This window comes from Canis lupus, chromosome 21 (genome assembly GCF_011100685.1).
Source record: "Canis lupus familiaris isolate Mischka breed German Shepherd chromosome 21, alternate assembly UU_Cfam_GSD_1.0, whole genome shotgun sequence".
In the NCBI taxonomy this organism is placed as follows: domain Eukaryota; kingdom Metazoa; phylum Chordata; class Mammalia; order Carnivora; family Canidae; genus Canis; species Canis lupus.
In genome coordinates this window covers 23,703,211-23,730,816 of record NC_049242.1, presented here as the reverse complement: position 1 = coordinate 23,730,816, position 27,606 = coordinate 23,703,211, and the positions used below count along the sequence as shown (strand labels likewise).

General features: G+C 36.4%; 1 protein-coding gene across 1 annotated transcript in view; it reads left to right on the top strand.

Moving 5' to 3' along the window:
* The window catches only part of RNF169 (ring finger protein 169), an 81,361-nt gene that overhangs the window by 39,111 nt on the left and 14,644 nt on the right, over positions 1–27,606 (top strand). The window contains exons 3-4 of the mRNA XM_038568626.1: positions 12,963–13,109; positions 17,517–17,635. Coding sequence (XP_038424554.1) covers positions 12,963–13,109; positions 17,517–17,635 — 266 coding nt within the window. The remainder of the gene's footprint in view (positions 1–12,962; positions 13,110–17,516; positions 17,636–27,606) is intronic.

Below are 27,606 nucleotides of genomic sequence, written 5' to 3'. Positions count from 1 at the left end.
CTTCTAGCTTGTTACATTATTTGAAGAAATAATTTTGTTGTATTCACTATTGAGTATAAATGTATGGATATATATATTCTTGTTATATTCTTGTCTACAGTGAATGTTGAAATAAAAAATAATTTTAGCAAGAAATTATTTCAATATTGTTATCTTTTTATGTTTCTATTTTATATGAGATTATTAGTGACTTTTGTCTTTTGAAAAAATTGATTCATCTCTGAGTTCTGTTTATTGGTTGGATTAAGCTTATTTTGTACACCATTATTTTTTCTGCTTATATAGTTTGTTAGATGCTTAGTTTTGACCACATGGTTAAATAGTTGCTTTATGTTAGAGTTAGGAAACATATAATCCTCATGCTCTTGTTTGTCTTCTTTGAAGCATTGGACTCTGAAAGTTTGAAAGTAGAGGGAAAAAATAGCTTCTACTTCTAGACTGCTTATCTCCCTGGTTTCTGTAGTGGGAAAGATGAACTGCTTTTGATAATTCTGTGGGTCACATGAGTGGTTTAGACTTACTCTGAATTGGTTTACTGACCTATCCATTTTCTTTTTTCTCCTGCTCTACTGGTTCGTTTTTGAGGAGTATTTTCTCCCCATTGCTGGCTGAATTATTCAAGTAGTAAGCATGCAGTTCTTAGTCCTTAGCCAGAGCACAGGGTAATCAGATATGGTCAATGGGTTACTGAAGTGAATAATGTCTCCATAAGGCAGATGCTAACTTTTGTGAAGAAATTTTTTAAAGGTAAGTAAACTTTGAGGACCTAATTGTTTTTGAAAGGATGTATCTTTAAAGTCTCTTTTATTATCTTTATGCCATGAACTTAAAATATAATGCACTTAATTAAAACTAGAACATTTCATGGGGCACCTGGGTGGCGCAGTTGGTTAAGTATCTGCTTTTGGCTCAGGTCATGATCCCAGGATCCTGGGATCGAGCCCCATGTTGGGTTTTCCTGCTCACTGAGGAGCCTGCTTCTCCCTCTGTCCCTCTTCCCTGCTCATGCTTTCTCTCTCTCTCAAATAAATAAATTAAATCTTAAAAAAAAAAAAAAACTAGAACATTTCATTTAAATCTATTTGGCTATGCAGTGCATCATGAACTAAATGTTGGACTGGCCTTATCCCTCCCCCTTTTGAAAATCTACTTATTTTTAAAGCTTATATTTACCTAGAAAGTTTGATATATATTCTGTCACACTGCAGAAGCAACAGACTGTTCTTTAAAATTTTTTTTCCTATTAGATTGTAAAGTCTTTCAAGATGGATCTGTTTGTTTAGTTTAACTCTCTACTGCATGTAAGATACAGGCATCCCTACTGATGTCTGGGGTATATGTTCCATGACCCCCAGTGGATGCCTGAAACTGTGGATGGTACCAAATTCTGTATATAGTGCGAGGTTTTTTTTTTCCTGCGCATACATACTTATGATAAAGCTTAATTTATAAATCAGGCACAGTAAGAGATTAACAATTATAACTAATAATAAAATAGAACAATTTTAACAGTATACTATAATAAAAGTTCTGTGAACATGGTCTCTTAAAATATCTCATTGTACTGTACTCTTCCTTTTCGTGATAATGTGAAATGATAAAATACCTATGTGATGAGATGAAGTCAGGTCAGTAGGCATGGTGATGTAGTGTTAGGCTACTATTGATCTGATGATATATCAGAAGGAGGATCATTTACTTCCAGACTGTAACTGCAGAAAGAGAAATCATGGATGGGAAGGGAGTAGAGGCAGTTTACTGTAGTATCTTGGACATAGGTTTTCATTGAATGCTGATTGAATTGATTGGTTGATCATTTAGTTTCAGAGCTCCTCCTTTTAAGATAAATGACTTGTGTAGGGATGTATAGCTGGCTTACAATAGAACTAGATATGTTTTAAGATTTCTAGTGTTCTTTTTCTCCAATATTTGTTCTTTTTTTCTTATTCCTCTGAAATATTATTGTGTAATCTTTGAGGAAATGCCTGCTTTTGGCAGGTGCTGATGTGCCTGTTTCTAGAGCCATAAAACAAATATGATATCTCATAGTACATCTTTAAGAGAAGGTAAGCTATATGGTACTAAGAAGGAAAAACCCTCAAAACAATAAATTGTCATTTTGACTGCCTGAGGGAAGAACAATTAGCTGTTGCTGAAAATCTAAAAATGTTAAACCTGGTTGTTTTCTTCTTTTGCCATTTGCAACTATTCAGACAAGGTTGGGAGCAACTTTATCAACTTACGGCTTTTCAAAGAAAATAACCTTTGGGAAATTCAACGCCTAATCAAATGTAATTATAATAGTAGGCTATTAAGTGATTTCTGCAATGTGCTATCTTTCCTTGTCTCTTTGATTTGTGAGGAGAGAGGATCAGTAAGTAGTTATAAGATTATTGTATTAGTATAATAGTTTTCATGGTTTAGAGAATAGTTTAAAATCATTTCAGTGCTACTTATGAAAGCCAAACTAGGGAATTTTATAGAACAGTTGCAACTCTTGTTACAAAACTCTTAAAAATAAAAAAAAATTTTATTTTGTAAAAATATCTGATTAGTGAAGCTTTTAATAAATTTTAAAAAACTTCCTGCTTATAAAAGTGAGCAGAATTGTAAAAAGGGAAGAAGTTCAGGTAATGAAAAGATTTAAAGAAGAAAGGGAAGATTACCAGTAATCCTGCCATCTAATAATCACATTAAATGTTTAAGCTTAAGATTTTTCACAAAATAATTTGGAATTGCACTATACAAGCCATTTTTACTGTTTGTTTTATTCAGCATATCATGTGAAACTTTCCATATCAATAAATTTAAATTATGCCAATATTTTTTAAAGATTTTATTTATTTATTTGACAGAGAGAGAGAGAGCACACAAGCAGGGAGAGCATCAGGCAGAGGGAGAGGGAGAAGCAGGCTCCCAGCTGAGCAGGGAACCCACTGCTCGATCCCAGGACCCTGGGATCATGACCAGAGCTGAAGGGAGACGCTTAACCGACTGAGCCAACCAGGTGCCCCTTCGCTGACGTTTTTAATGATTATATAGAAAGAGAGAAAATATCTCTATAATATATCACATGCATGCCGATATATTCCTTAAAGCCAAAACCATTCAAGAATGAGAAACAACTTTTAAAAATGATATTAAAAAGATTCCACAATTTTGGAAAAATTTCCCTAATTTTTAAAATTTCTCATCTCTTGCCAAATTGTCTGAAGATTCACAGGTAATCTGCTTTCAGTGGAATTGCAAGCTTGGTTATATTTTTCTGGATACAAATGGGAGTTTAAAGTCTCATTTGCTGCTGCTTACATCTAAGACTCATTGTTTTTGTTTATCTTAAACTGAAAAAAAATGCATGTGTTCTAAAGGTCACAATAAAGATGTGTGGATATTTTACACTATGCTAAACGACATTATTTTATAATGAGTAAGAGCTAGCTGAGTTCAGATTTTGGCTCTGCATGTGAATTTGGGCAAGTTTGTTAGTCTCTCTATGTTTTAGTTCTTCATCTGTAAAATAGACATCATAGTACCTAGCTTATAGGGTTATTGTGAAATAGTGCCTGGCACATCCATGTATAAGGATAATTATTATTTAAAATTTGAAATTCTGAAAAATCTAGCACAAAGTAACCACCTCCCCCCCATTACTGCCATTTGTTTGTTTGTTTGAGTAAGCAGTAACTGACTCTCAAAAAGTCAGTTGGAAGCTGGAAAATTAGTGGTATGAACCAAATGAATTGAAATTTTCTTGAACTTTGGACAGTGAAGAAGGCCTGTCTTTGCCTTTTCATAATTGATACTTAGAGATCTTTCTTTCTGCTTCTCATATGTGAGTTCCCTCCTGTTCATTTAGTCTCTTAGCTTGGCAACTAAACATATGACTTTTAGATTATCTGCTGGTTCAATTTATGTGTAAACTTAAATGCCTGCAATTAATTTTATATGCATTTCTGCATAATGTATGTAAAACCTATATTGAAGTAATTTTAAACACCATATTACATAAAGGAAAAAATTTGTAAAATATTCTCTTGGCATAAATATTTATATGTGCCTAATTCTAAACATAATATTTAAATTGAAAGGTATTTGAGAATTAAAGTGAAGGGAGAACAGTATCATCAATATATATCTAAAATTTAGTAAGAATCACAAGAGCAAATCAATTGCTTTGGTGTTATTTATGAGATTGCTCAAGTAAAAATCAGGGCTTCAGCCTTGTATGCAGGAGATCATTTGCTATGATTCGGGATGCTGTGAAATGGAAACTGCAGGTAGTCCTAGTTTACCCAAAACTGTGTGTGTGTGGGAGGGCAGCCCCGGTGGCGCAGTGGTTTGGCGCCGCCTGCAGCCTGGGGTGTGATCCTGGAGACCTGGGATCGAGTCCCACATCGGGCTCCCTGTGTGGAGCCTGCTTCTCCCTCTGTCTGTGTCTCTGCCCCTCTCTCTCTGTGTCTATGAATAAATAAATAAAATCTTAAAAAAAAAAACAAAACTCGTGTGTGTGTGTGTGTGTGTGTGTGTGTGGCAGCATCAGCAATAATCACCAGTTAGACCCTTTATTGATTTTTTATTTTTTATTTTTTTTAGTTAGACCCTTTAGAAGTGGTAACTCTTAGTATCAAATGGGAGTCTAGGAACCAGCTAGAAGATACAAAGCATTGGCTGCTCTAGATACCAAAGTACATTAAAATGTTCTGACACTATTTCATCATGCTTGAAGTAATGGTTCTGAAGCAGCGGTATTATACTCCTACTTTATCAGTTTGTATTTCTTTCATAACCTCCATAAGAATTTAAACTATTTTTAACCTACTATTATAGAATAAGCCCTAGACATGAACAAAAATGTGTTCAACCCATTTATTGAGATGGTGATATTTAGTGGATACAACTTTATGGGCTATAGTATATGATTTGTTAGATTGTTGAAAATAAAGATTCCCATTACCACCTTTGTGAATGTCTTTGGGGTCTTGGGCCCTAGTTTGAGACCCTTTGGCCCAGAGATAACTAAAAAATGTAGAAAATGAGTTAAATGTGTGTAACTCATATAATTTGCTGAATGTTTTCGTATATCATCCATCATCATATTTTATAGCAAAAATTTGTTGTCGGATGTTGGTAGGAGGCAGGTGAATGAAATACCAAGAAACTGTATTGTCCTACAACTGTCACAAACTATTTCTGTAGTCTGTCATTGGTCAGTGGACTATTGTACCATTTAGATAAGAAAATGAAGAAATTATGGATGAATGAGCTTCTTCTCCTTTAAGTGCCATCAGGCAGCAGTCCTCCCACCAGCCCTGTGTTCATGTCAAGTTCATTGGTTAACTTTTGTTGTTGGAATTGAGAGAAGCTCCCCCAAAGCATGGGGGCCAGTATGGTCACCATAACAATACAGTTTGTATCATAGAGAATATTTATTGGAAGGACCTTTTAAAAATTGTTTAGCCCAACCTTATTATTCACCTCAATTGCATTCTACTAGAATGTAAGCCCAATGCAAAAAACTTTGTCGTTTTTGATCACGGCTATGTCCTCCAGGATAAAAATATGCCTGACACATAGACTTTAGTGCTCTGTAATTATTTGTGCAACTGAACTTTCTGAACACAGATCCTAGTCTAGAACTCAAGCAGGAGAGGGGAAATCAAGGATGAATAGGACACAGTTCCATGATCCTCTTCAAAAGAAGCTCCTGAAAAAAAAAAAAAAAAAAAAAAAAAGAAGCTCCTGGTGTCTGAGGGCGAAGAGATTTGAAAACAAGTAACTTGATGCAAGTAATTTATTTTAAAAATCCATGATAGAAGTACTTTCTGGATGTTATGAAATATACTTGAAAATATTTCATTTGAAACAGTGTGGTACATATAGGTGTTTTATTTTCATCTCTAAGCTTGGCTCGTTAACATTTGAAGTACTCATAGGAAATACACACTTTGGAGTGGTTATGTAGTACTCAAAAGACTATAATCAGAACCTTCACTTCATAGGCTCTGATATGCCCTTCTGTTATTTCTATAATCATCCAGCACCTGAGGCTTGTTAACTACATAACAGATGTTAGAAATGATGTCTAAATTTTTAATTTTTGTAATATTAAACAAATATAAAAATGGAAAGAACAATAAAATTAATGCCTATATACTGAATACCTAGATTCTACAGTTTTGAAGTTAATGAATTTTTCATGGTGAAATGAGTATTGTTCAAGACATGTGAGTTAGCTACAAATATTGTACAGGCATTTTTGCCCTTGCATGAGTAGGGTTTAAGAATCTAATGAGCTCAGTAGCCCGTTCCATTTATGGAATATTGCCCCGTGGCTAGGAATTTTGTTTGGCTCTGTGTTTAGCTGTTAGTGGAAAATTCATTTACCTGATTCTGACCAGAAGATCAGTTGAGTCCTGCTACTAGAATATTGCCTTGACTGAACCTGTCATTGCAAGACATTTATTGTAGTATCTAAGAGGGTAGAAAGCTAGCTGGAACTTCATGATACTTACAGAATAGATTATATGGCACTTAAAGTTTTTAAATGCTATAAAATATATGTAACATAAAATTTGCCATTTTAACCATTTTAAAGTGTACACTTCAGTATCCTTAAGTATACTCACAGTGCAACCATCAGTGCTATCTTTTTCCAAAATTTTTTTCATTACTCCAAACACAAGCTCTCTACCCATTAATCAATAGCTTCCCATTTTTCCATCCCCCTAACCCCTGGTAACCTCTAACCTAGCTTCCTATTTCTTTAGGTTTGCCTATTCTAGTTATGTAAATGGAATCACAAAATATTTATCCTTTTGGTCTGGCTTATCTCACATAGCATAGTGTTTTTAAGGCTTGTCTACACTGTTGTATGTTTTAGTACTTCATTTCTTCTTACCCTAGGGGCTGAGTAATATGCCATTGTATGGACATATCACATCTTATTTATCCATTCATCTCTTGAACGCTTGGGTTGGTCTCACTTTTTTGGCAGTTGCGAATAATGCTGCAATAACAGTACAAGTATTTGTTTTTGAGTTTTTATTTTCAGGGTTTTTTTTTTGGGGGGGGGTATATACCTAGGAGTAGCATTACTGGGTCATATAGATAATTGTATGTTTAATTTTTTGAGAAATTGTCAGATTTTTCCACAGCAGCTGCACCATTTTACATTCCTAACAGCAATGTTTGAGAGCTCCAATTTCTCCAACTTCTTGTTGGCACTTGTTATTTTCTTTTTTCTTTAAAAATGTTTTTATGATTGTCATTCTAATAGATATCCCATAATGATTTTGATTTGCATTTCCCTAATGAATAATGATGTTGGGCACCTTGTCGTGTGCTTATTGATAATCTCTTCTTTGGAGAAATATCTATTCAAGTCCTTTGCTTAATTTTGAATTGGGTTATCTTTTTGTTGTTGACTTGTAGGAGCTCTTTATGTATTTTGAATATTAAATCCTTATCAGTTATATGACTTGCAAATATTTTCTCCCACTCTGTAGGTTGTCTTTTTACTTTATTGATAATGTCCTTTGTACAAAGTTTTTAATTTGGATGGAGTCCAGTGTATCTCTTTTTCCTGTTTGGCTTTTTACTCAGCATAATTATGTTGAGATATGTTCACTTTGTTGCATGTATCAATGCAATACTACTTGGCAATATTTTTTTTATTGCCAAGTAGTATTTCATTGTATAAATATGTCACAATCTGTTTACCTTCCATGCCATTGATAGACATTTGGGTTATTTCCAGTTCTTGGCCATTGCAAATAAAGCTGCTATGAACATTCATGTATGCCGTTGTATAGATATTTCTTTTTCTCTTAGGTAAATAGTTAGATGTAAAATGGCTGGATCATATGGTGGATGTGTGTTTTGGTTTTTTAAAAACTGCCAGACTTTTCCAAAGTGGCTTTACTATTTTAGTTCCTGCCAATAATGTATGAAAGTTCTGGTTTCCCTTGATCTTCACCAACATTTGGTATGGTTAGTCTTTTTAATTTTAGCAATTCTAATTGGTGTGTAGTGGTATCTCATTGTGGTTTTAAAATTTGCATTTCCCTAACAACTAATGATGTTGAACATCTTTTCATGTGTTTAGCTGCTTTCTATATGTTCTTTTTTTTTTTTTTGGCTTAATGTCTGTTCAGATCTTTTGCCTTGTTTTTAACGTTGGTCCTGTACTTTCTTGCTGTTGAATTTTAAGTGATCTTTGTATATTCTAAAAGCAAATCTTTTATCAGATATATGCTTTGCACATGTTTTTCTCCCAGGCTGTGTCAGTGTTTTCATTCTCTTAGAGTCTCTTGAAGAGCAGGAGCTTTTAACTTTCATAAAAGACAGTTTATAAGTTTTCTTTCTTTGTAGATTGTACTTTGGTATTATATTTAAGAATTTTTTGGCCAGCCCAAGTTCACAGAGATTTTCTCCTATGTTTTCTCCAGGAAGTTTCACAGTTTTAGGCTTTACGTTTAGGTCTATGATCCATTTCAAGTGAATTTTTATCTGTATTGTGAGTATAGATCCAAGCTCCTTTTCGTGCATATGGATATTAAGTTCTGGTTTGTCTGTTGAAAAAACTATCCTTTCTCCTCTGGATTGCCTTTGCACCTTTGTCAAAAATCAGTTTTCTATATATTTGTTGATTTACTTCTAAACTCTATTTTCTATCTCTACCATTGATTATTTTTTACCAATACCATGCTGTTTTGATTGATTATTGTAGCTTTATAACAAGTCTTGAAATCTAACTGTTAATTCTCCAGATTGTTCTTTTTCAAAGTTATTTTGGCTATTCTTCCTTCTCTATATATGCATCTGAATTTTAGTATCAGCCTGCCAATTCCTACAAAAAAAGCCTTCTGGGATTTTGATTGGGATTGCATTGAATCTATAGATCAATTTGGGGGGAATTGGCATCTCAATAATATTGAGTCTTCAGAGCCATTAACATGATATATCCTGTTTTTTTAGATCTTCTTTAATTTCTGTCAACAATGCTTGTGGTTTTCCGTTTCCACATCTTTTGTCAGATTTATCTTAAGTATTTCACATTTTTATGTTATCTTAAATGATATTTTAAAATTTTCATTTTTGATTGTTCATGCAAGTAAATGAAAATATAATTAATTAATTTTTATATTTTGCTATTCTACCCTATAATCTTGCTAAAATTCATTTAGTAGTTCTAGTAGTTTTTTTTGTAGATTCTAGTGGGTGTTCTACATGGAGGATTATGTTGTTTGTGAATAATGAATGCTATTACTGGAGGCCATTACAAATAAAGCAATTACAATTATAGCTTTCAAGGATTGCTATAAGGCTAGTCATTCAGGCAATATAGTATTGGCCTAAGGAAAAGACATATAGACCAGTGGAATAGAATAGAATATAGTCCTGGAATAAACCCACTCATAGATAGTCAACTGCTGTTCATAAAGGCACAAAAGTAATTCAGTGGCAAAAGAATGGCCTTTTCATCAGTGGTGCTGGAACATACTGAGTATCCTGTGAATCTTGATCTCTATACAATATATAGAAAATTAGTTCAAAACAGGTCATAGACTGAATTTAAAAGCTAAAACTATGCAGAAGAAAACATAGAAGAAAAATAATTTTTGACTTTAGGGTAGGTAAAGATCTTCTAGACAGGAACACAAAAAATCCTAATCACAGAAGAAAAAATTGGTACATTGGACTTTATCAGAGTTAAAACTTTTCACCTATTAATTAGGGAAATAAACAGCCAAAACAAGTGTGAGAAAACAGTCTCAAAATGTGTCTCCAACAATGGACTTATGTCCAGAATTTGTAAAGAACTCTTGCACCTACCAAGTAATAAGGTAAAAAAATAATAATAATAAGAGTGAAAAGTTTGACTAGACAGTTCACAAAAGAAGATATACTTCTAAGCACATGAAAAAATGCTCAACATAATTGGCTAGCAGGGAAATTGTTATTAAGGCCACAATGGGATAGCCCCTAAATCCTCTAGGATGGCTAAAATTAAAAGGCTAATGATCCAAGAGTGAGAATAAATATGAGACTGTGAATCAGCTAAAACTCTCATGCATTGCCAGTGGGAGTATAAAATTGTATGACCATGATGGGAAACATTTTGACAATTGCTTTATAATTTTAAACATATACTTACTATATGACCCAGCAATTCCACTTGTAGCTGTTTAGCCAAGCAAAATAAAACATCTGTCCACAAAAAGACATAAATGTTTTTAGCAGCTTTATTCATAATATCCCCAAACTAAATACAGCACAAATGTCCAACTCTTGAGTGGATAAACAAATTTTGGTGCCCCCTTCACTTCAAAACTAGTGAAGGGGACACCTGAGTGGCTCAGTTGGTTACATGGCTGACTTTGGCTCAGGTCATGATATCAGCATCAGGTTCCTGGTATTGAGCCCTCGAGGCAGGCTCCCTGCTCAGCAGGGAGTCTTATCATTCCTCTGCTCTCCACTACACTTGTGCATGCTCACGCACTCTCTGTCTCAAATAAATAAATAACATCTTAAAAAAAAAAAAAAAACTAGTGAAAACATGTTATCTTCAGGAAAAAATTACCTGGGATTTCTTGGTAGTGTGACTGAGTATGAGATGAATGTACAGAAGTTAATAGTTTTTCTCTAATAATTAGCATCTAAGAATGGAAGCAGTAAAAATCATTCCACTTATAATAGTGGGCAGCTTCACTTTGGGGCAGCCTGAGATCTTATTTAGCTCCTACTGCCTGCCTCTTGCTGTTAGCATTAAGGCTTCTCTGTTAGTGCGGTGGCAGTGCCTACCATGGGAACTTCCTCAAGTTGTACAAGCCAATGTGAAGGGTATTTAACACCCGGTGAAGCAAAATTTCATCAAAGAGAGGAGTCAGTAGATTTGTGCTTCCCTTTTTCTCACCTCAGACTCAGTCTTGAGATGCATTTCATGTAGTTTCTCATATTGTCCTCTGTAGCCAATTACTGGACTGTCACACCACTTTTATTGGCTTTTTACCTCGTTGTGTTACTCTGTCCTCAACTCATGCTCCCAAATAAGATATTTATGCATGAGCTTCTTCTCAGACTCTGTTCAGCTCCCCCATAGCATAGAATCATGTGGCCCAAAGGTAGCTGAGTTTGTGAAGCCCTGGTATCTGAAGCCAGTGGTTTGCTTTAAAATCAAAGCCCTTTAGTATTCAATCTCTGTGACTTTTAGCTGCTGAGTGTTAATTTTTGTGTCTATAAAATGATAATGATGGATATACACAGAACCCTTAATGTTTAAGTGAAGATAGCTCTATAAACGTAGTGCCTGGCACAAGAAAGAATTCAGTACAGTGCAGCTTTTTCAAGTTTATATGCTATTTTTGGACACTCCCCGAGGCATTTTCCCTGAATATGAAACCTCTTTCCTAGAGACCAAGTTTTCAAGTCCTTATTAAAAACTATCAAAAAGGACAAAAAAAAAAAAAAAAAAACCCAAAACAAAACTTATGCAGAACCTAGTATAGAGAAGACACAAACATGATTCATGTGAAGATATATTTATTTTTTAAAAAATATTTTATTTATTTATTTATTAAAGAGAGACACAAAGTGAGAGGCAGAGACACAGGCAGAGGGAGAAGCAGGCCCCACATAGGGAGCCCGACGCGGGACTCGATCCTGGGTCCCCAGGACCACACCCCAGGCCGAAGGCAGCGCCAAACCGCTGAGCCACCTGGGCTGCCCTCATGTGAAGATTTAAATGCATATATGGGTTTTTCAATTTTGTTAATTTTTAGCTGTGATAAGATTATAGTGTGTTAGAGACTCAATGTTGCAATGGCAAAGTGGCTTCACCAGCCATAGTTGTTGTTAAAGTTCATTGTCAAAAATTTTGAGAGCAGCAATAAACAGTATTAGGGGCAGGAAGATACATTTTAAAACACTAAAAAGACCAGAGGGCATAGTATGTAATGCTAGTAAGCACTAAACAAAATGACGCTAAATATATAAAATAGGAAATGTAATGGTTTTTAAAAAAATAGCAACATCTGTGTGTGTGTGTCTGTGTGTTGTTGTTGTTGTTGTTGTTGAATTTAGGAGGTTTAGTAGCAATCCCTGGCCACCACCTACTGTCTGACAGTAGTATACACACCCATGCCCTCAGTTGTGACAACCAAAGGTGTCTCCAGTCATTGTTAGATGTACTTGGGAAGTAAAATCATCTTCAGGTGAGAACTACTGAGATAAGCCTAGATTTGATTTCTGTGGCTCTGTGAATTTGAACACATTACCTAATTCCAAAAACTTACTTTTCTCACATGGGATAATGTATGGATAGTGCTTAGCTCAGCACCTGACACCTAAGAGTTCAATAAGTAATAGCAATTCTTATAATGCTAAAACTTGTTCTCTTTTTGCTGCTCTGCCTCTCTATATTCTAGAAATGACATGCCCTTTTGTGTAGCCTATGGTCAAACCATGTATTTTAACCTACCCTCTGGACCACAAGATAATAGCATAAATTGCAGAACATTAGAACTGTAATATTTTTTTCAGTTGGCTATAGGATGAGGACCTGTCTTGCCTAACTCAGCTTCTTGGCCTTTCGTGGCTTACATCTTGGCTCTGCCTGACTTAATGCAACTATATCTGGTTTATGGGAATAAGGAAAGTTTAGGTTCAGCCTTTTTTGGCTCAGTGAATAAATCTTATTTTTTGATTATGTATATTAACATAGCTTTTATCATTTTATACTGCTCAAGAATGCAGAGCATTTAAATATTAAGCCTTGCAGCATATGTACAGGAAGAGCCAAGTAAAAGCATTAAAAAGTAATTAAAAGTTAAGAGGGCTTTGTATCTAATAAGAAAAATAAACTGCCGTGTGATCTGTTTGTTCTGATAGACTACTGAGTAAAAGATGTTTTGAAGTCTGCCGTTGCCTAAAACTCTTCTTTCTGGTGTGATTTGTATTTTTAGCTGAGAGAGGAAAAGTTACAAGAGGAGAAAACCTCTGAAGATCAAATCCACAAGCTGTTATCAGAGGATATGGAAACAGGCAAAAGGAAAATGGATGACCAGAAAAAGAGAGATGAGCCATTAGTACTGAAGACAGATCTGGAACATGTAAGTAGATCATCGTTTTGTTGGACATCTGGCTTAAATCAGTCATTAGCACAGGTGACATGGATATAAAAATTTATGTTGGTGAGCTATGAAACCAGTAACAGTCACTGACTGTGTAGTCTTAAGAGTAGTGAAGAACTTAGCATCCAGATGAGAGCTGAAGAAAATGATTCACAAATGGGACAATAGACTTGGGTGGAAAGAGTAAAGGAACAGTTGGGGGGAAAAGGTGACTGAGTGGAAATACCTAGTGTAGAACACTACTTGTGGAAATTTTATACATATGTTGTCATTTTGACTTGTGTTATTTGATGTTTGAGTTTTTTACATCTTATATCCTCAAGTAGGTTTCCTTAAAGCTTGTATTTGATTTCCCTTTATTCTTTTAAATGCCTTAAGCAGCACAGTGCTAGGTGTCAATAGATAGGTGTCAATATTATATTTCTTAGTTTAAACTAACCTGAATTAGACTTCTAATCTTGCCAAATCTTGCCTGAATTTTTTTCATTACTTATTTACCAAGCAAATTCCTGGAAAAGATTGTAAGTGGTATATGTAATGTATGTAAGAGAGCACTTTTGGAAGGCCCACTGGATGCTCAAATGGATAATTGTAATTGAGTTTTTTTTCTTTAATACCTTGTATTGGATCAGACATTTTCTATTGCTTGTTATGTGTACTTAAGATATCTTTAGAGTCATAATCTTTTAAAATAGTTTGTGATTTAAACTTGTTAGTATTTTGGGTGAACTTTCTAATTATCTGGGATTAATAAAGCTTTATATATAAGACACACAACATAGAATAGTGGAAAACAAAATCTCTGTACCAGGAGTCTGCCTCTTAAACCAGTCCCAGCATTGTAACTGTGCACTTTGGGCCAGGTTACTTAATTCACTGTGCTTTTGCTTTACTCTTTGCAAAGGCATTTTTCCTGAACTTCAGGAAATGAAATTATTTAAGCTTTCTTGAATTGGATGGTATTTGCTGCTGTCAACATGCATGTGCATTTTTGATCCCAGTTATAATAAAAATAATCATTGTATTTAATTCTTATTAAAAGTAATCACTTGAAAAAAAAATATAAAAGTAATCACTTGCATTTTGGAGGGTTTCACCCTTCTAAAAGATTCAGTTTAACAAACATGAAATGCTTATGTACTCTTAACTGCTCTGTTCATTGGGAACTACAAAAGGAAAAAGACTGAAGAGCATGCAGTTAAGCTAGGAAGGCAAGAGTAACATATGATAGTCTTGTGCATACGGTATGTTGTCTGACTAATAGGCCCAACTATGGTTTGTAATCTCTAAACTGCAGCTCTGCCTCTTCCCTCCCAACAGGACTGTCCTTTAGAGCCGTTAGGCAAAATGGCCCAGAAGGACCTTTCTCTTTAGGACAAACTGATCTTGACAAAGAGAGCTTTCCTTTCACTGTGGTCCTTTGATAGAAAGAACCTGCTGTTTTTAGCCTTGCCAGATCCAGGTTTCCTCCAGGAAATGATCTTTAGTATTAATTCATGTCAAGGCCAGGAAATTGCTCTAATTACTCTTTCTTTTGCCACCACCAGCTTTGACATAGAAATCAACTATGTTTTGTAATTTTAAAAAGATTGTAACGTAATTGTAATCTTAAAAGAAATCAGGAAGTATAAATCCTCAGACTTTTTTTTCTTTGATAATAGCCAGTTTCACAATTTTTTTTTTTTTTTGTAAAGATTTTATTTACTCATGAGAGACACAGAAAGAGACTCAGAGACAGAGGCAGAGGGAGAAGCAGGCTCTCTGTGGGGAGCCTGATGCTGGACTCAATCCCAGGACTCCAGGATCACGACCTGAGCCAAAGGCAGATGCTCAACCACTGAGCCACCCAGGTGCCCCAAGTTTCACAAAATTTTATATGCAAAAACAGATCGAATAAAATCTGTCCTTATGAACACTGAAAGTTTTAGATTTTTGTGATTTTGCCTCTTTCTCTGTTTGCTTTTGTCTTTTTGGGGACTTTTAAATGGCTCTGATTTTGCCTTAAATATGTGTTAAGGGTTTTTGGTATTGGAAAAATAATTTCATTAAGTTCAGCCAAGACTACATATGAATCAGGACCAAAGAGAGGCTCAGAGAGAGACTCAGTGGAAAGCGAGCTGAAGGATTGTATTTTATATAGAGAGCATTATGATTAGAGCTCGAACTAATCATTTTACTTTCCTGCCTCGAAGTAATCATTTTACTTTCCTGCCCCAAAAGACTTGGTAATTCCCCATTTCCTATGGGATTAAACTAGAATTCTTAACCCCAACATTCAGTTCTTTAGTATTGCTCTAACTGATCTTCCCATCGTTGCTCATACCCCAAGATCCTGAGAACAGAGCTATTTGCTTCCCCGCAAATATATAACTTTATGCTTTTCCTCCTTAGAGTCTTTGCTCTTGCATTTTCATCTAATTGAAATGCCACCCTGCTTACCTGTTGAAAGGCTATTCATCTGTCCATGCCCAGTTCAAAAGCTGTCACCTTCCTGGAACCCATAGGGATTCCTTACTTATTTCTTCATTCCTATTATCTACTCTCTCCCCTTCCAACTTTGTAGGTTTTACAGGATTTATTTTACTCTTCCTGATGTTATGGTTGCGTATTTGTGTTTCTCTGCTAGATTTTAGAGTTGGTTGAGTAAGGGAAATGTGTCTTAGCTATTTAAAATCTCCTACAGTATCGTGTATATCACAGGTGTTTAATACATGTTAATCAAGTTGAATTCAAATGGAGGAAGGAAAGTACTTACTCTAGAAGAAGTTATTACCATCTCTTGTTATTAGTTTGGAGTGAAAATAAAATGGATATGATAACTCACTATGATTTGTTATGGTACAGTTAATATCAATAAGAGTGTGAATTGTTAGAAAACAATTTGATATAATAATTAGAGACATAGCAAAGAAAAGGTGAAAAATTGCTCATCATCCAACAACTTAGAGATAACCGTTATGAACATTTTGGCAACTATCCTTTGAGACTTCTTTTCTAAGTGCATATAAAGAAACTTCAAATGTAAATTGAAAGACTCAAAAAAGAGTATCTAAAATAAAATGAAGGTAACTGAATGAGTATTTACAAGATGGGAAAAGTTGACTCTGAGATTATTTAGAAGCCCTTGCAGAGAAAGTGGCATTTAAGATGCCCCTGAAGGATAATACCCTCCAGTTCTATCCACGTTGAAGCAAATGGTGGGTATTTGTCATTTCTAATGGCTGAGTAATATTCCATTGTGTATATAGACCACATCTTCCTTATCCATTCATCTTTCAATGGACACTGAGGCTCCTTCCACAGTTTGGCTATTGTGGATGGACATTGCTGGTATAAATATTGGGGTGCAGGTGTCCTGCCGTTTCACTGCATCTGTATCTTTGAGGTAAATCCATTGGCAAATCGAACCTCAATAAAAAAATACACAAAAAAGGTTGCTCCTGAAGGGCCAATGAGTACTTTTTAGGCAGAGAATATGGAATAGGGGTTTTAGGCAAAGGGAATAGCATGTCCAGGAGAGTAGACTTTGAAAGGCTATGATGGTACATGTAGAGTAGAAAGTAATTTGTGTTAGAGCTCAAGGAGTTTCCTTTGTGGGAACTGATGAGAGTAAAATTATGAAAGAAGGTGGGTCTAGTTTATGAAGATTATTGTATCATGCTGAGGTGTTTCTTATCCTGAAGTCACCAGCAATTAAGCTGGGGAGTAATAGGCTTATATCTGTGTGCTTGATAGTATGGTAGGAATAGAGGGAAGAAAGGCTAAAGAGAGCAAGACCAGTAAGTAGTTTATTGCAACAGTCCAGGCAAAAGAGGATGAGACTCTAAGGAAAGGCATTGACAGTGAGTATACATGGGAAGAGTTAGATCTGAAAGACATTTTAGGAGTAGAATGGGGTAGAACTAGCATGGAGGCAGCTTGGAGACGGACACTCTGGATTTAAGTACTGGTGTTTGCTACTTATTAACTCTACAGTCCTAGGCAAATTAACTATTCTGAGCCTCAGTTTGCCACCTGTAGAAGACAAATAATCTCTTCTTTGGGCTTGATATTAAGCATTAATATAATATCACAAAGTATTGTGTGTATTCAAAACCTCCATACAATGTTATTATGACTTTGAGGAAAGGAAAGGTAAGAGTCAAGAGGTGACATTGAGGCTTCTAGCTGGATTGATAGCAGAGCTTAGAGAAGAAAATAGTGAATTGAATTTTGGATATATCAAGTTTGAGCTATGTTTGAGATACTCATATTGGGATCTCCAAAAGGCAGTTAGAAACATGGGTGCTCAGAGAGAAATGACCTATAATAGCTGTGAAACAATAGCTATGGGAGATTCCATGGGCACACCAAATAGACAGTGTTGTCTCTCTTGTCTCCTACCAGTGTCCTGCACGCCTCTCAGATTCAGAGAATGAAGAACCTTCCCGAGGCAAGATGACGCAGACGCATCGCTCAGCATTTGTTTCCAAGAACAACTCCTACTCCTTAGCTTTCCTGGCAGGGTAAGAGACTGATACTGAATTCAGTTCAGGTTCTTTCGTTTTGGAGTATGAGACTAAAGGGGCTGGGGGGGGGCAAAAGTATTTGTTGCAGCCACTTAGTGGGGAGGTGAGTGGGGGAATGATGTGGGAATTGGTTTTCACATACCCATTAGGAACAAGGGGCTGAAAAAAAAAAAAAAGGAACAAGGGGCTGATCTAAAAGTAATTTTTACCTATTTCTGGTGTCCTTGGAGTAGGATTATGCTAATTTCTGAGCTGCAGAGTGTGATCTTTCTATCCTGGGAGCAAACGACAAAGGACAGCTTCTGCTAATGATATCCATGGATTCTCTCCTCTCCGTGGCCTTTTCTCTCTTAGTAGAAAGTTCTACTAAGGCCAGAGTTCATTTTATGTTCCATGCCTAGAACTAAAATATATCTCGAATAGGTTCTAAGACAGCAAACTGAAAAGTTTTTAAGACACTTGTTAAGAAATCTCTTGATCCTTTAGACTTCACAGGCTATAGGAGGAAAGAAGGGAGGAATTGGATGATGGAAGGAAAAAGAGAAGGAGAGAGGGAAGGAAAGAAGGGATACATAAATGGAAGGGAAGAAGAAATGGGAGGAGGGATGGTAGGAAGGAATCATTCATTTAGCAGACATTTTATGAACAGTTATGTGCCATGTTTTCTGTTTTAATATAAAACAAAAAGACATAATCTTATGCGATTTTGTTGTCTGGTTAAAGCTGGCATTGCTCTCCCTTATATCTACGGTTCCTCTCCTTCCTAGTAGCACTATGAAGTAAATCTCTTTCTTTCTGCCCCTGTGGACATATACCTATTTATTTTATTCTTTTATTTTAAGGCTTTTTATTGCTAATCATTAATAAATATGACCCAAAAGAGCTACCAACTTTAAGAATGTTATAAAGTATGAACTATTATGATCCCTGATGTAGTTTTTATATCTGAATCTTTTTTGTATGTGTTGTTTTGGAACAGTCTGATTTTCCTGTTGTTTCTAAAAGTAAATTTCACTAACTCCCCACTTTCCCTTAAATGCCTCCCCTTCTCTAGGTAATGGTAACTCCTTCTTCCAGGAAGGCTCTTTCCTAGAGTATTTATTCATTCATATGACATTTGTTTAGTGGTCACTGTATTGTAGCCACTTAGGTTTGATTGATGCATCAGAACTCAATAAGTAAGATGTAAGCCAGTGTACTTTCCATTTATGGAAAAGATCAAACTCTTACATCGTGCGTATGAGCTTGAACTGCAGATGCCCTCTAAAGTTAAAAGTTTCAAGATTACTTAACTAAGAATTTTTCAGCGCTGATTGTATATATGGATTTTCCCCCATTTATAGCAGGCATATTTTAATGTTTATAAGAGAGGTCTGCTGAAGAGAGACAAAGATCATATCATTCATTCAATCAAGCCACAATAAATATTCCCTAAAACAAATAAATGTTGCTTTTAGGTGATTAGTCTGTGATTAGTCTGTGATTAGTTAATTAATATAATTTGAAGTCACTTAGGAAAAAGAGAATTTTTTTAAAAAATCCAAATGTATAATGCCAAGGCCAAATTACCCCAATTAGTTATCACCAATTCTAGTCTCTACTTGTAATTCATTCTTTTAAAAGAGGTAGCAGGTAAATGTGTCATTACTTAGAAATGCCTAGCAAGGTACTTAGAAAATTCTTCTCTAACGGGTAAAAATGTAGCTTTTAAAATTAAAATTAAATTTTTTTAAAAAAGATTTATTTATTTGTTTGAGAGAGAGAGCCCGAGCAGGAGGGACAGTGGGAGAGGGAGAGAGAATCTCAACCAGACTCTGTGCTGAGCACAGAGCCTGATGCTGGGGCTCCATCCCATGACCCTGAGATCACAAGACCTAAGCCAAAACCAAGAGTCAGATGCCCAACTGACTGCGCCACCTAGGCGCCCCATGGTTTGCTTTTGATTATGTGTGGCTCTGGAGTCTATGTAATATATCCTCTTTTCCTGCCCCTTGGCTCACTATTGGCTTTACTCTATATCACCAAGCCATACAATGGGACTAATTTAAAGGAAAAGCTTCACTTAACATTTTACTATTAAGGAGTATTTGCAATTTGTCTTACACATTTCTGGATTTCAGCATTCCTTCTTTCCAAATATCCAAGGCTGTGGACTGAGTTCAGTTATTAGTATAGTTATGAAAACAATTCATTGGATTTGGTTGGTAGGCTTATCTTTTTAGGACATAGTTTACTGATGTCATGGAAACCTTAGACTGGAAAATCGATTATGGTTAATACTATGAATTGCCTCTCTTACTTAGTCAACATGCTTTTTCCTTAGATAAGAAAATATTTAAATTTCAGTTCCAAAGGATACTTAGAAAAACAATATGGACTTGTTAGTGCTAAAATTGTTGCCTGGTGGACTGAGGAGACCCTTGGCCCTGAGGCCTCAACCCAGCCCATCTCAAAGATGTCGCTGAAGGCTCTTGGTCTCCTTGCAAGAAAGAATTCAAGGATAGACTAGACACAACAGTTGAGTGGTGCAAGTAGGAGAGTTTATGAAAGTGAGAGTCCACTCTTGAGTTGTGAAAGCAGGCAAGCTCAGGGATTGCTGCACACCCTGGGGATTGGGTTTCTGTCTTTTATTGACAGTAGTTAACTAGAGGATGGAATATTTATTACTTGGGGAGGGTATTTCTTGGGAGCAGGGTTTCATACATTTTCTCCCTTACTTGATCAGAGTCTATGGCCTTCTTTATCTTGGATCTGTTTGGTTTGATCTGGCTTCTGTGGCTTTTGTTTTTGGAGCCCTGCCAGGGCAGGTCTCTAACTTTCCCTGATAGCGGTAGTGAGCCGTGACACACCTCCTCCTCTTGGGTGGCCTCCAGGTGTCCTATTAAAGTCTAAATAACTGCCTGCTCTAACACAATGAGATGTGGCTTATGAATATATTAAAAAATAATTAACATGGTGATGGTTGCACAACAGCGTGACTATAAACTTAAAACAGTTAAAATGATAACCTTTATGTTTATATATATTTTACCACATTAAAAAAGTGTTAGCATTTTTAATAGTTTTGGGGTTTCAGATGCATTTCTTTCTATGTGTTAAGCAACAACAAAAGAAGAGGTTTTCTCTGTAAGTTGTTTTTCTAAAGAGAGGTCATACGTAAAAACTTTGGAAGTTTTTACAACTGTATTTAAATCAAATCAATCTGCATTTGTTTTACTTACCTGCTTTATTAACTTTTCTTTTTTAAGCCTAAAGGCATGGGAGGTAAGAGTGAGTTAGGTCTGATCGGATGGTTATTTTGGAAGGAATCCATTAATCGATTCTGGCTATGAGTCTTGCCAACAGCTCAAACTCTTTTATGTGAAAAAAATCAAAAGCAAAGAGGACGGCTTTAAAGCACTGTTCATAAAATTTTATAGTCCTATTGAAAATGAAACTTCTTTCAAGTAGCAAACAGAGTAATAGTTAATCCAAGATCATTTCTAAGTTATTCACAAAATACATGTTTATTGAAAAAAATTAACTTGAAACATAATATATATAATTGTAAAGTTTTATTTTTAAATATTGAGAAACTGGCTTGTTTGTTTAAATTTATTTCCCTTCATTTCTCATTCCCTTCTTCCCCACTAGAATTATTATTATTATTTTTTTTTTTCCCACTAGAATTAAACAAAAAACCTGGTTGCAAATTCTTCGAAAAGCTCAGGCTGGAAAACTTTATTGAGGTAGTGTAGTGTCTTTTCAAAAGGCCATGTGTCCATTTGAATTTTCCTCTTTGCTTTTGCTATCATGAGGTTTAGGATTAGGACAGGGTTTCTTTTTTTTTTTTAATATAATTTTTTTATTGGTGTTCAGTTTGCCAACATATAGAATAACCTCCAGTGCTCATCCCATCCAGTGCCCCCCTCAGCACCCGCCACCCAGTCACCCCCACCCCCCGCCCACCTCCCCTTCCACCACCCCTAGTTCATTTCCCATTCAGGAATCTCTCATGTTATGTCTCCCTTTCTGATATTTTCCACTCATTTTTCTCCTTTCCCCTTTATTCCCTTTCACTACTTTCACTATTTTTTATATTCCCCAAATGAATTAGACCATATAATGTTTGTCCTTCTCCAATTGACTTATTTCACTCAGCATAATACCCTCCAGTTCCATCCACGTCGAAGCAAATGGTGGGTATTTTTCGTTTATTATGGCTGAGTAATATTCCATTGTACACATAGACCACATCTTCTTTATCCATTCATCTTTCGTTGGACACCAAGGCTCCTTCCACAGTTTGGCTATTGTGGACATTGCTGCTATCAACATCGGGGTGCAGGTGTCCTGGCGTTTCACTGCATCTGTATCTTTGGGGTAAATCCCCAGCAGTGCAATTACTGGGTCATAGGGCAGATCTATTTTTAACTCTTTGGGAACCTCCACGCAGTTTTCCAGAGTGGCTGCACCAGTTTACATTTCCACCAACAGTGCATGAGGGTTCCCCTTTCTCCACATCCTCTCCAACATTTGTTGTTTCCTACCTTGTTAATTTTCCCCATTCTCACTGGTGTGAGGTAGTATCTCAATGTCGTTTTGATTTGTATTTCCCTGATGGCAAGTGATGCAGAGCATTTTCTCATGTGCTTTTTGGCATGTCTGTGTCTTCCTCTGTGAGATTTCTGTTCATGTCTTTTGCCCATTTAGGACAGGGTTTCAATTCAGTCATCATGACTTTCCAACCTGGCCTATAATTAAAAAAAAAAAAAAAGACTTTTGGTATGCTTTTTCCATATTTATTACTTAATGTGATCTTTACCCTCCACTAAGGCTCAGTCTTTATGTATTTTTGCAGTAAGTCGTTTTGGATTCTTCTTGCAAATAGGGCATAATCATAAAAAGGAATATAATTAAACCATCTATCCTCTTTCTAGTTTAAAAAATGAAAAAAAAAGTAATCTCAGTATTCTCATTCTATACAAAGTTGTATCTTAAGTAAATGGCGCCTACCAAGATTTTTGGCACATGATAAGTTCAGTGACTATTGCTGCCAGTCTTGCTATATTCTTTTATTTTTATGTATTTGAGAGAGAGAGAACAAGCATGAACAGGGGAAATGGGCTGAGGAGAGGCATAGGGAGAAGCAGACTTCCTGTTGAGCAGGGAGCCGATCAGAATGTAGCCTCTTAGAGCTGAGAAGGATCTTAAGTATTATATTACCTAATTATTTTGTTTTATTGATGAGAAAACTAAAGCCTGGAGAGAGAATATGATTTGCCACATAGTAGGAATATGAGTTAGAACTGAGGGTTCTTAGCTCATTCCACTCTACCCCTTGTCCCCCATCACCGTCGTCTTTTTTTTTTTTAAAGATTTTATTTATTTATTCATGAGAGACAGAGAGAGAGAGAGAGAAAGGCAGAGACAAAGGCAGAGGGAGAAGCAGGCTCTAAGCGGGGAGCCCGATGTGGGACTCGATCCCGGGACCCCAGGATCATGCCCTGGGCTGAAGGCAGGTGCTAAACCGCTGAGCCACCCAGGGATCCCCTCCCCCATCACCTTCTTATAGACCCCTCTACTGCCTCTGGCCATCTTCCCACTAGACTTTAAATCCATGGCAAGCAGGGACAACATTTTGTTCACCTTTATAGTTGCAGTGCTCAGTACAGTGCCTGGCCTGTAGGGGAGGCTCAATAAATACTTGGTGAATGTTTGAGTATGTTAGGTCTTGTGCCTGTGGGTAGGTTAAACTGGAGTTTTGTCAGAATTGATTGTCAAACTTGCAACATAGGAGGGAGAGCTCTGGGAGCTGTAGAGGAATTGACTGGCTGGTAGCTGTTTTATAGACTAGATTCCATAGGATTAAGATAGGATTTAGGGAGTCTAGTGACCACAGTGATAAGGCTTATATGTTATAAAGTTGCTTTTACTCTTCTAATACATTAACAATAGCTTATGGTGATACTTTCTATAGAGTCTATAAAAGAAAAATCTGTTTCCCACTGAGTAATAATTAAGCCTTAATTAAGTAGAAATTAACCACATTATTTTGTTTTCTAATGTCCAAGTACTTTAATCCTGAGTCTGTGGTTCCGAATGGGGCACATCAAAAAACACCTAAGGTGTTTATTTTAAGGTGTGTTTGAGGAGATAGAGGCAAAGACTGACAGATTCAGCAATATTAAATGCATTCCCAGTGAGTGTTGGAGTAAATTAAATATTCAGACTTGTCCCTCTTCCTGAAAATGAACAAATGAAAATACAGATACTTTCAGGAATCAGATACCAAACAGACACACAAGTGTTATGATATTGGAGAAGCAGCTCTAGAATTGATGAAAGGAGGTAAAGCCAGAGAGGTGGGGATGGGAAGCCTCATCTAGGGAGTTGGTAGGGAAGTAGCAGTGTGAGCTCAAGTAAACTCACTTTACCCCCCTCCACCCTGTCTCATCTATGTAAAATGCAGGTTGTTATGCCTACCTACTGCTGGTCAGGGTTTTTTACTGGGTGGTTTTTAAGATTCTTTTGACCTCTAAAATTGAAGCCCCTAGAAGTGGCTTAAAGAGTGGAGAAAATGAGGCCATGGCATGAAAAGAAAGCGGTGAGGGCAATTGGAAAATTCCATAAAAATCTAAGATTTAGACTTAGCACATTGTGTGAAGGGAGTAGTCCAGCAGTAACCATGAGAGAGAGGAGACTGTGAGAGAAAGATGAGGTAGTGAATTACAGGAAGCCCACAAGACTTGGTGATGGCATGTGTGGATGTGTGTGTTGGGGAGGGATAAAGGAATTGATGCAAATCAAGCAGATGAACTCATTGTTAAGAGGACAAATCTTGTTAAAAGTAGTGGAATCTGGTTGAAAAGGGAAGCTAGCTCAAGGAGAAATGATGTGGAACTTAAAGAGAGTGGCAGTTTTCATAGGTGTCAATTTCTCTGCCATACCAGGACAGAAATACCTGATAGTTTTCAGAGGGTGGGATGGTAAGTGGTAGGTAGCATCAGGAGAACTAGCTTTTATCCAGTGCATTCTGTTATTTTTTTTGTTGTTGTTTATTTGTTTGTTTGAAGATTGTATTTATTCATGAGACAGAGAGAGGCAGAGACATAGGCAAAGGGAGAAGTAGGCTCCCTGCAGGGAGCTCCATGCGGGACTTGATCGCAGGACCCCGGGATCATGACCTAAGCCAAAGGCAGATGCTCAACCACTGAGCCACCCAGGCACCCCCATCCTGTCATGTTGAGTGCTTTACATTCCTCATTTAGTTCTCACATGAATCCTACAAATTGTATAGTACTATTTTCATTTTACAGCTAAAGAACATGCAGTTCAGAGAGGTTAAGTAACTCACCCAAGAGCTTCTCACCTCATTATAGTGACAGAGATGGAACTGGAACTCAGGTCTCTCTTTATTCCAAACCTATTTGCTTTTTCATCAAACCATTGTCAGAACCCTGTGACTAAAGGCTGTGCACTTGGAGCCTGGTCTTGAGATGATCTGCCTTGCAAGGGAAAACTGTCTTCCTTCTGTTTGCTTAATTTATTCCCTGCCTTGTTCTAACAGAGGTAAGTAAGAACCTGTCCAGTTATCCTGCTATCTGAGGGGACTGAAATCCTTTTGCATTATGCTAGTCATTTTAGAATATAGTTGTGTAAACAGTGTTCCTGTTGATCACAAAACAGATACTGGTATGTGTCCAGAATAGGCATATAGGTGGAGACAAAAAATAAATCGGTAGTTGCTTAGGGCCCAAGGAGAAATGGAAGTTTAGGAGTGGTAGCTAAAGGGCATGAGGTTTCTCTATGAGGTGATGGAAATGTTCTGAAATTGTGGTAATGGTTAAGTAACTGTGAATTAAAAACCATTAAACTGTACACTTAAAAAAAGGATACTAGGGTATACAAAGTGGATAACTCAGATCATAAATATATAAAGAAAGGATTGTAACAAAGTCTCACCCATTTCTGGGTACATGGTGGCTACAACTGGGCCTAAAGAAGTTGCTGGTTTCATTCAAGTATGTGTGTATGTGGTGGTGGTTGGGAGGGCTCATACCCACAGGCGAGGGGCTAAAAGGAGGCTCCTCTCCAGCTTTTAGCTTCTGAGTGGAACTCAGCTCTACCAGACCTGAGAGTTTAATTAAAAAACTAATGTGGTTTGGATATGTGAGAGTGATGATTGAACAGTTGAGAGCATGAGCTATCTAATGTTTTGTATCATGTATTACCATTTGAAAACCCTTTAAGCAGTGTTTTATAAGCATTAAATCTTCTAGTTTTCCAGCTGCATGTTTATACTGGCAGCCCCTCCTTTTCTTTGTTTGTAAGTCAGATTCATTGTGGTTTTGGGTATTTTTAGCCTAACTCTGCATCCCAAAAACCATCTGGTCTCTTGGCAATGGAAATGTTAAGCCAGTTGCCTTTGAGACAATGCTGCTTTCTCTTGTTTATGACTTCATTATGTGTTTAGAAAAGAGCTTCCCTAGATGTGCTGGGTCTGTAAGATCTATAAGATCAATATGCTGTGGTAGAAAGAGCATAGGCCTTAGAATCATAGAGATACATGTTTAAACCTTGGCTTCAGCTGTGTGACCTTGGAGGATCACCTACCTCAGTTCTTTGTCTGTAAAATGCCTATCTCATAGGGTTTCTGTATGTATTAAAGGAGATACAATATATTTAAAACGGCTCAGTGCCTGACAGATATTACATTCCTAATAAATGTTGAAGTTTCCTCTTTTCTTTTCTTTTCTTAAGGGGGAGAGAGGTGTTTCTGTACATATTTTTGTTTGTTTATAAGAAACTTATAAAATATATTCACTATGTGTTAGGGTTCAGGGATACAGAAATGAATGTAGTGAGAGTAGTTACTTCTCTTATTTTTCAGTCAAAATGTTGTTTGAGTTCTTCAAGCTCTAAGAATATTATCCAGTTCACTGGTCTTGACTATCCTCAGCCAGTATTTTGAAGCCTCTTATCTTGACTAATACTACAATCATAATATGTTTATGGCTATGAGATGTTTTTACCATCATGGTTTTTGTGGCTGTCCATATAACAATAAGTGTAAGAAGGAGAGAATATAGTTATATAAAACAAAGCTTTTGTATGCTATTGAAATTAAATTGTTATTAATTTTGAAATAGATTATTTTAAATTAAGGTGTTAATTATAATCCCCATAGCAACCACTAGGAAATAACTAAAACATATTTAGTAAAGGAATAAGAAGAGAATCAAAATGATATACTGGGAAATATCTAACACAAAAGAAGGCATTAATGGGGAATTGAGGAACAAAAAATGTCTAACACAAAAGAAGACATTAGTGGAGAATTGAGGAACAAAAAAGGTATAGGACATATAAGAAACAAATAGCAAAATGGCAGAAGTTAAGTCCTTCTTTATCGTAATTACATTAAATGTAAGTGACTTAAACTCTCCAATATAAAAGACAGAGATGGGTAAAATGGGTTATTTATTTTTAAAATTTTATTTATTTGGGAGAGAGAGCGAGTGAGAGCAAGCACATAGGCTGGGGGAGAGGCAGAGTGAGAAGGAGAAGCAGATTCCCCACTGAGCAGGGTGGCCAATGCAGGGCTTGATCCCAGTATGACCTGAGCTGAAGGCAGACGCTTAACCAACTGAACCACTCATGCATCCTAGTAGAATGGATTTTTAAAAAATATTCATATAGGGGCACCTGGGTGGCTCAGTTAAGCATCCAACTCTTGGTTTCAGCTCAGGTCACAATCTCAGAGTTGTGAGATCGAGCCCTATGTCAGGCTCCACAATGAATGTTGGGAGCCTTCTTAGGATTTTCTCTGTCCCTCTGCCCCTCCCTCTCGAGCTCTCTCTCTAAAAAAAAAAAAAGAAAGAAAGAAAAATAGAAAAGAAAAAAAAATCCAACTATATATGCTGAGACTCCCTTTAGATCCAAAGACAAATGTAGGTTGAAAATGAAAGTATAGAAAAAAATATTCT